The 8,835-nt window shown below is 57.8% G+C and overlaps 1 protein-coding gene across 1 annotated transcript; it reads right to left on the bottom strand.

The window, feature by feature from the left end:
• Positions 1-1,074: 1,074 nt before the first annotated feature.
• Positions 1,075-6,216, bottom strand: LOC104839090 (cationic amino acid transporter 2-like). The gene is made up of 11 exons (XM_010579211.1): positions 5,844-6,216; positions 5,575-5,730; positions 5,143-5,311; positions 4,749-4,885; positions 4,130-4,352; positions 3,503-3,639; positions 3,021-3,123; positions 2,747-2,889; positions 2,192-2,358; positions 1,479-1,587; positions 1,075-1,229 (listed from the first exon to the last, which is right to left on the bottom strand). Exons 1-11 carry the CDS (start codon positions 6,214-6,216, stop codon positions 1,075-1,077), a joined length of 1,872 nt encoding a protein of 623 aa, XP_010577513.1.
• Positions 6,217-8,835: the final 2,619 nt, after the last annotated feature.

The following is an 8,835-nucleotide window of genomic DNA, read 5'->3' as shown; positions in this document are numbered from 1 at the left end:
GGCAGACCCCAACCCTCCCAGCCCTGCCAAGCTTGCGGGGCCACTGCAACAGCCTCTTCCATCCTTTGTTCCAATCCTTACTGGGAAAATATCGGCTGAACAAGGCAGCTAGGAAGGCAACACAGATGCAGGGTCCAGCTCTCAACCAAGAACCTCCATGGGGTGCCCAGAGTGGGAAAAGGGAGTCCCTGATGATTAGACCCATGTGCCCCCAAGCCAACCACTGCTCTGCGCATCCCCGTGGCTCCGAGGACGGGTGGTGGGACAGCCTCCAGCTTCGCACAGCAACCTCAGGGATGTGGAGGAACGCACCAGGTGGTGTAGCACCAAAGCAGGGGTCATGGGGCAGGTTGCTGCCCCAGCAAATCCTGCCTAGCTGTAGTTGAAGGGAGAAGGATGGCTAGGCAAAGGGAGATGAGGCTGGCAGGGTCAGGCATCCTGCTCCGGGCACCCGGTACTGCATCCCACTCCCCCTGAAGGCACATGCTGCGTGGGACCCAGAGGAATGTGCCCAGCTCTGGGAAAGGGGAGTGCTGGGAACCGAGGAGGAGGAATAAATGAATCCAGAAAAGGACTTGACTTACCCACAGTAAGTAGGAAAAAGCCCAGCACAGGCAGTGCCTGCGTGGTCACAGGGGGACAGGCAGGTCAGCCCTGCCTGCCTTGGGGTGCCAAGGCAACATGAAGGGTCAGAGCAGCACGAGAAGCCTCCACTCCGTTCTGCTGTGAGCAGCTGAGGGACAGGGTGGGCAAGGGGACAGGGAGAAGTTGGGGGGCTGCAGGGAGAGGTTTCAAAGGCAAAAAAAAAAAACCCAAAACCAATGCACAACCCAATAACAGCAGCAAGAACACTTGTCTGCTTTATCCTCTCCAAACAAAACTCCTTCAGCAGGGCCTTGCCATGAGGATTCAGGTTGCTCAGGGAAGTTCACCAGACTCAGCAGAAAACAGCACCCAGGGCTCGTGTCAGGGCTGTGCCACTCCGTGGGACAGGACCTTCAGCCCAAGGGCCCTCTTTGCCCCTTGGGCACAGGGTGGAGGGAGCCAGGCGCTCTGGGACCAGCCCGTCTCCTTTTATTGCCCTGGAGCAGATGGGCACCAGGCAGTCCCACAGGGCTCTGGGGACACCTCCATGGCCGTGCTTCCCGGCGGCTCCTGGGGGGCTGCCCCTTTGGGCCGGTGGCTCTGAGTGCTGTGCCAGATCCCATAGCCAAAGTAAATGAGGAAACCTGGGAATGGGCAGAATAGGTTGGGGGGGTCCTCTCTCTTCCCTCCCGGCCACAAAGTTCCCACTCCTTTGGGCCACACGTCAGAGGATGGCGTGGTCCCGCCACCCTTTGACACTAAAATTCAGCATCTCTTCCATCCACCCACCACTGCTCTGCAGCCAACGTTAACCCATCGGGCTCTCAAACCACCTATGCTTCACCCAAAGAGGTTGCCACCAGCTCCGGGACCTCGAGGGAGGCTGAGCTTACCGATGGCCATCCAGAGCAGGTACCGCAGCCAAGCGGCCGCACTGAGCCGGGCCATCAGGATGCTGTTGATGGTGATGCTGAGGAGTGGCAGGAAGGGCAGGCAGGGAACCTACAGGGACCAAGCACAAGGCAACAGGATCATGCCTTTGCCCAGAGATACCGGCCCACCCACAGGCAGGGGTTTCACAGCCCACTTGAGCTCTTTGCTGCTTTGGCTAGTTGCCGACAGGCAAGGGGAAGCCCAGCCTGGCCGTCGGGCTGTGAGGCTCAGAGACCTGAGCTGGGACTGCAGCCTGTGCTGGAAAGGGATGCTCGTGGAGGGTGGTTTGGTTGACAGGTCCTGCACCAGGGCAGGAGGTGCTGCAGGATTTAAGGGGGAGGCAGTAAACCACTAGCAAAACCAGTCCAGGGTGTCAAGACCAGGTTTTTGTACTGAAGAGCCGCTCTGGTTCGTGCAGCATGTGCCCCTTTGGCCTGTGAGACACAGGGGGAAGAACGAGGCAGCCCTCGTGGTCCCTACGAAAAACCCAGCAAGCCGCCTGATGCGCTTTGTTCAAGGTGGATGCAGCAAAAGTCTGCCTGACCTGAAGCAGAGCAAACACCGCCCCAATGCAATGTAACCCTTTCCCCACGGAGCTGTGGCACTTGCCTCTCCTCCATCCCCGGGTCCTTCTCCCTGGGGACAGTCCCCAAGGGCTCAGCTCTGTGCTCACCATGAAGGATGCTCTCTCCCGGCTCTGAGGCTGCCTCCAGACGAGCAGAGCTGCCACCAGGATCCCCAGGAGAGGCAAAACCAGAGTGGCAATGCACCAAGCACCCCCAGCCCGGAGGCACGGCAGCCCTGCAGTGCTCACCCAGCTCAGGACGCAGACCAGGGCGGCTGCGGAGGGACCACGGCAGCATGTCAGGGCAGCGCTTCCCCGGGCTGAGCCCGACCCTGCCCCGGGGTGCAGCAGGCTGGCTGCCATGGTGGGAGGGAAAAAGGACAACCGGGGACAGGACTGGGTGGCTTGTCATGGTGGGTTTAGCTTTTTCCTCCAGCCTAGGAAGCAGAGGGAGTGGGAGGTTTCCCAAGGTCCCGTTGGGGCAGCCAGCCGGACGGCAGTCAGGAGAGGGCAGGAGGGAGCCAGGCAGACCCTGCCTGCATCCCGCTGCCGGGTGGTTTTCTGTGAGCAGGAACTTGCCAGCCCGTGCTACAGCAGCTATGTCCCCCGTGGGTCCGCCCACGCCAACTCCCCATAAAGCCCATCCATCGCTCCCAGGCGTACCTACGGCTGTCAGAGCCCAGGCCACCACAGCAGAGGAACACGGCGTGGGATGCAGAGGTGGTCGGACAAGATGGTTCCACCAGACCTGCACAGCCAGGACCTTCCCCGCAGGAGTGTCCTGAGTGCTGGGTCCAGGCTGGTACCTGAGGAGCAGATATAGGATGTCAAGGCACCTGAGCATGCACCTGCACTGCACCAAGGCCAGTTCCTTGTCCCAGGCATGGCCAACATCAGAAGTTGGGTGAGCCCTATCCCCTGTTCTCAGCAGTCTCACCTGAGCAGCAGCGCACAGCCAGCCACCAGCGAGTATGCCAGCAGCGTGCCAATGGACATCACATCAACCAGGGCTTTCAGGTCAAAGAGGAGGGCCAGAAGAGCTGCGGGGATGAGAAGCCCTTTCAACCTCTCGGCAGAGCTGGCAGCACTGCTGCTATGCCCATCTCAGCCACGCTCTCCCTGTGTCCCCCTGACACCCACTGCAACAGGACTCAAGCACCTTGATGAGCTGGTGATGCTTCGGTCACGAGTACAAAGCATCCTGCCACCTCCTGCCTGGCAGCTCAGAGAGGCTGAACTGGTGTCCAGGACAGCATCAAGGCCAAACTGTCTTCACCCACAGTGAGGACACCTCTCTCTGGTTGGAGAGATATTGCTCAAAAAGCTACAGGCAAGCTAGGGGTTCTGTGTTGTTCTGCTGAAAGAGGACATCCACTAAGCCCTGCTGAAGGTTAAGGGGTAACCCAATCACTCACCCACCTGCCACTGCTCCAGACACCAGCGTTGCCACCACCGGGCACTGGCGGCAATTAACTTTGGCCAGAGGTCTGAAGAGGAGCCCGTCTCGAGCCATGGCATACAGGATCCGTGGCATGGGGAACATGGAGCCCAGGAGGCTGCAGAGAGGGGAGGAGATAGGGGAAAAGAGGGCAGGCATCCAGGAGCTGCCATCCTGCCTTTTGCTCCTCCTTGGGTGCCAAGGGAGCTCCTGTTCATCTGTACAGTCCATGCCCTTCTCAAGACCACGCTGACAAGACCATCACCTCCCTCACCATCAGATGAGGGACAGTATCAGGGAAGTCATGTCCACAGGTGACCAGGAGCCCTGTGCATGCCGAGACATCCCAGCCTGCTCCTGCAGTCACAGTGCCACCAAACACACTTCCTCCAACTTTGGGCTAAAAGCAGAATGTCAGGGGGGTTGGTTGCTCTCTTTGATCAGCAGGGGCCAGGGTGGGAGCAACAGGGTTTGTGAGGAAGGGCTGAGGGACTTTGGCCAAGCATGGCAGCCAGAAGGAAGGGGCTGGGGATAGCTCCTGGATGTGTTATAGCTCCAGCACAACCTTGCTCTGAGCCACAGAGCTGCCATCAGAGGACTCCCCTCACCTGGTTGTCAGAGCACACAGTGACCCCACAGCCACCGCATGTTTTGCGCTGCTCCAGCCAATGTATTCAAAAGCCGCTGGGAGCGGGCTCATGGTGTCTAGGAGGTAGTAGGGCATCATCAAGGTGAGGGCAGCAGACACCCCGAAGTATGCCAGGAAGCAGATGAGGAGGGAGAGGATGATGCCCATGGGGATGGATCTCTGCGGGTCCCTCACTTCTTCCCCTGGGAATGACAAGCTCAGCTGTAAAAACAGATGCTCATTTAACATGCATGGCATGCTAAGAGCCCAGCTCAGGCTGGAGAGCATATCCTGTATCCCCCCCATGAGATGGGACACAGAGACCTTCTAGCAAGGACCACTAGACCTCCTGGGCTCCAGGGTTATGGGGATAGGGACTGTCTCTGCTTCAGGATTAGCCCAGTCATGCCACATGGACTCTTATAGTTCCTCCTCTGAGCACAGAGGGTACGAGAGAGCAGCGGCAGCACAGAGCCAGGAATGTGCCTATTCCCAGCCCGGCCCTACACCAGCTCCAGGGGCTGCAGGGAGAATCACTGCCCTGGCCCCCCAGCCTGCAAGGGGAGAGTCCTACCAGCATCTCTCCCTGCCTCACTTACCCGTGGTAGCGATGCAGTCAAATCCAACAAAGGCATAGAAACAGGTAGAGGCTCCAGCCAAGGTGCCAGTGAAGCCATAGGGCATGAAGCCTCCCACCCCAAAGGCACTGGTCATGTTGGCAGCCACAGACTGGTTCCTGGGAGGAGGAGGAGGAAGAATCAGGCAGTGCAGAAGGGTCAGTGCAATGGGGTCAGGCTGAACAGTCCCTCCAACCTGCTCACCCCTCCAGCATCAACCCAGCAGGGCTTAGGGCTTTGGCTATTTGATGCATTGCCAACAGGGCAGGGAGAAATGGCAGAAAGTGGGATTTCCTGGGATAAAGCATTAGGGGGATGAGCCAGCCACCCCCATCCCCCTCTGAAGGCAGCACAGGGAGAGCTGAGCCCCTCATACCCAGCCTTGTGGGAAGCTGCCCATGGCAGGTCGTCCTCCCTGAGCTTCCAGTTGCTCAGGTCGCCTTTGATGAAGCCACTCACTGTGACAAAGAGCAGGACAAGCACGTTGAGAGCTGTGAAGGCTTTGTTGACCGTGGTGGACTCCTTCACTCCAAAGGAAAGAAGCCCTGGGGACAAAAAGAGCAAAACTGGCCAAGCCCCCTGGATGACACCAGGCCCAGAGTAGACATTACTGGGGAGGGTGGAAAAGGAGGAACAGTGGTACAATCGGGAGAATCTGCAGGTTTCCCCAGATTCCCCTTGTATTCCTCATTCTTTGCTCAGGGAAATGGCAAAGCCTCAAAGGGGTCAGCACCATCCTGAAGAGCCCATGGTGGGGTGAGGAGCACATCCCACATGATGGAAGGTGGCACGGAGGGAGGCATCCTACCTGCCAACAGGACCACCAGACCAGCAGCAAAGGCATCCGGGTGCTCTGCCAGCCCCACAGAGCTCATGGCCACATGAGCACCCAAAAACCTCCCCATCTTCTTGCCGAGGAGCTGGTCAAAGGTAGCACTCCAGGCCCGGGCAACGCTGGCGGTACCTGGGGAGAGGTGGCAGCTGGGGCAGCGATGGTGGCTCTGTGGGGTCTGGGAATGACACCCAGCAAAGCCACAAATGCAAAGCAAAGATGGAAGGATCAAAAGGGCCTTATACCGATGACATAGGACAGCAGCAGATTCCACCCAGCGATGAACGCCCACAGCTCACCCACTGTCACGTAGCTGTAGAGATAGGCGGACCCAGCCAGCGGCACGCGGGCCCCGAATTCGGCATAGCACAGCCCTGCCAGAGCAGACACCACGGCTGCAATCAGGAAAGAAAGGACGATGCTCGGGCCAGAGCTGGTCTTAGCCACTTCCCCTGCCAGGACATAGACACCAGCCCCCAGCGTGCTGCCCACTCCCAAGGCGATGAGGTCCACAGTGGAGAGGCAGCGGCGAAGGCTGGAGCCCTCCAAGCCAACTAGGACTTGCTTTCTGCGGGAAAGCATCTTCGAAACAGAGAGAAGGCAGCCCCAGCATGGCATCTGTGGGAGAGGAAAGCAGCAGGCGTGAGGATGCTGTTGCCCTGCAGGCACTGCCCTGGGGATGGGACCCAAACGCAGCCTGAACATTTTCCTTGCAGCTCCCACCATCCACATGGTGCTTTCTGGACTCCCTGGGTGCTGCCTGTTTTCTGTCTCTGCCAGAAAAGCAGCCCACTTCGGAGCAAGATGGAGCTAAAGTGGCTATATTGCTCTCTCAACCCTGGTGAGAAGTGGAGCAGTGCATGACTGGGGTTTGCTGGGCTCTGTCCCATTCATGCTATGATGAGAGGGACAAGGACACCTACTTGTCCTCCTGCCAGCTCAGAAAGTGCTATTGCTCCAGCAGCATCCCCAGCAGGGACGCACAGCCAGCATTGTCCCAGCTGTGATGCTGACACTATTTGAAATGCAGAAACCATGCCAGAGAAGGAGGGATGGGAGATGCTCTGCTCCTAGAGCAGCTGTTCGCCTTGAAGTGCACCAAGAAGGACCCATCTGCTCAGCTGAAGATGCTCCCACAGCACCTATAACTGTGGGCCAATGGCACAGCTCAGACAGGCCATCAGCCTGTACAGTAATGCTGTGGCTTGCTTGGGTCACCAATGGGGATGTCAACCCAGCAGAACCCCCAACTTGTGAGATATTTGTGCTTGGGGCAAGCCTGGGATCGGTGTGCCTTCCCCCATCCTACCCGTCCTTCCCCAGGAGCTCCCAGGACTGGACAAACGGGGCTGCATGCCTCCACATCCACATGGTGCTGCCAGGACCTCCAGGTTACCCCGCAGCAAAGCAAAGTCCATGCTGCATGCTTCAAATCCCATAATCTGCTACTTACAGGGCCAGGGACCTGGCGGGAAACCTTGCCCACCGTTACATCCCACCAGCACCAAAGACCACAGGGCCATGTGGTCCCTGCTGTGGCATGGTGCTCGGAGGGGACAAGGACCATCCTGGGGCAATGCCCGGCACCCTGACCCGCAGGATGAGGTGCTTAAGCCCTTGTGGCACAGGGAAGCCCCAACCTCCAGGACAACCGCTGTGTCTCCTGGGGGCTGGAGAGCCACTGCCCAAGGCCAGGCCAGCTGGGGCTACCTTCCCACCTCCCAGCAGCACCCACTCGCTGTACAACACCAGTCCCACCCAGGGCATCTCACCCTGATGATTTTCCCTTCTGCAAACAAACTACTTACTCCAGCCATCCTTTGGGCAAACTGTTCCAGCTGCAAGCTGATGGGAAAGGCGAGTACCAGGCAGGCTCAGTTACACTCTCCCCTTAAATCCCTTTTGGGAGCACCCTGGCCCTCCCCCAGCTGACCACCACTCCAGGCTGCACAATGGGAAATCTATGCAGAAATATTTTTCCCACAACGCCTTCCAAATCATACACACAAGCCTGCAATGCTAATAGGCTCAGAGGCATTATTGAGGGAGTTTAATTAACATTTCAAAGTTGCCTGTGCAGGTAGAAGGGGGAACCTCTTCCCTCTGTGCCCACTCCCTCACACCGGGACCCTCACCTCAATCTGTGGAGCAGGTTTTGGAGGAAATCCAGGCAGAGAAGAGCAGAACCACAGCCAAGTCAGGATGTAGGGGTGCACATACCTACAGCCGTGACCATACCTAGGCTAAGCTGTCCCCAGGGAACACAGAGGGAAGTCAGCACATCCAAGAATTGACTGCAGCAGCGAGGCAGAGGAGCACAGACCCAGCTCCATGGGATGTTTGCAGCAGCACATCCAGCTGTAGCTCCCAGAAGCAAAGTCCTGAGTCTGCCTGCACTTGCCAAGTATTTGGACACCAAGACTCCAGTTGCAAGACCTTATCATATCCCCATTACATAGAGGCAGCAGCCTCAGATGAAGAAGAGAAGTACTCAATTGGCCCAAGTGCAGCTTGTAACAGAGCAGACAGCAAAACCATCCATCGCTGACCCATCTAACCTTGCCCTGGGAGCAGGGCTGGGGCTGCAGCTCTCAGCCCAAGCAATGCTTGCTCCATCCCCTGGGCTCCCCAGGTCCTGTCCTAGCCAGGGGGTTGCAAGGGTGCAACAAGACATGGGTGCTCCTCCATAGGGAATAAAATAAGTCCCAGAAATAACCTTGCCACAGTGCCTCCCTCCTAGGGTACAGCCCACAGGGACTAAGCAGCAGCATACAAGCAAGGACCAGGGTGAGTCCAGGGCTGGGCTTAAATGGGGGCCCAGACTTGTGTGGGTGGGGGTTCCAGGTGAGGCTGCTCAGGACCAGTAAAGCATATAAGTGCTCTCAAAGCCCAGCACAGCTGTTCTGTAGGGCTGCTCCTAGCAGGGAGGGTATAGGGGGAAGTTATGTTGTGACCTGGCTGGTCTTTGGTACCTTGGGAGAAGAGGACCAAGTCTGAGCTCTGAGGAAATGCTGGGAGCTGGTATTTTGGGGTGAGGAACTAACTTTTATTTTGTTGTAGGTAGTGCTCGTGCTGAGTCTGCCTACAGTATTTGGGGACAAAAACCTCTTAGCCTGTGATGCAGTTCAGCACGTCCTCTAGCCTTCAGCTTGCAAGGAGCAGAGGAAGTGGATATCAGCCATGCAGGAACAAAGCAAGGAAGGCTCTAGAGCACCTAAAGCATAGGTGTATGCTCTC

This window comes from Haliaeetus leucocephalus, unplaced genomic scaffold, assembly GCF_000737465.1.
Source record: "Haliaeetus leucocephalus isolate CR32 unplaced genomic scaffold, Haliaeetus_leucocephalus-4.0 Scaffold656, whole genome shotgun sequence".
Classification (NCBI taxonomy): domain Eukaryota; kingdom Metazoa; phylum Chordata; class Aves; order Accipitriformes; family Accipitridae; genus Haliaeetus; species Haliaeetus leucocephalus.
The sequence above is the reverse complement of the archived record's forward strand: the minus strand, read 5'-3'. Positions and strand labels throughout refer to the sequence as shown.

Bases quoted from the DNA above. Each gene is read 5' to 3' on its own strand.
- LOC104839090 (XM_010579211.1), bottom strand. From the start codon at position 6,216: ATGCCATGCTGGGGCTGCCTTCTCTCTGTTTCGAAGATGCTTTCCCGC. The intron at 5,312-5,574 runs GTAGGATGCCTC...TTTTGTCCCCAG, and splicing joins TCTGGTGGTCCTGTTGGCAG to GGCTTCTTTCCTTTGGAGTG. The intron at 2,359-2,746 runs GTACGCCTGGGA...GTCCCTCCGCAG, and splicing joins CTGGGCTCTGACAGCCGTAG to CCGCCCTGGTCTGCGTCCTG.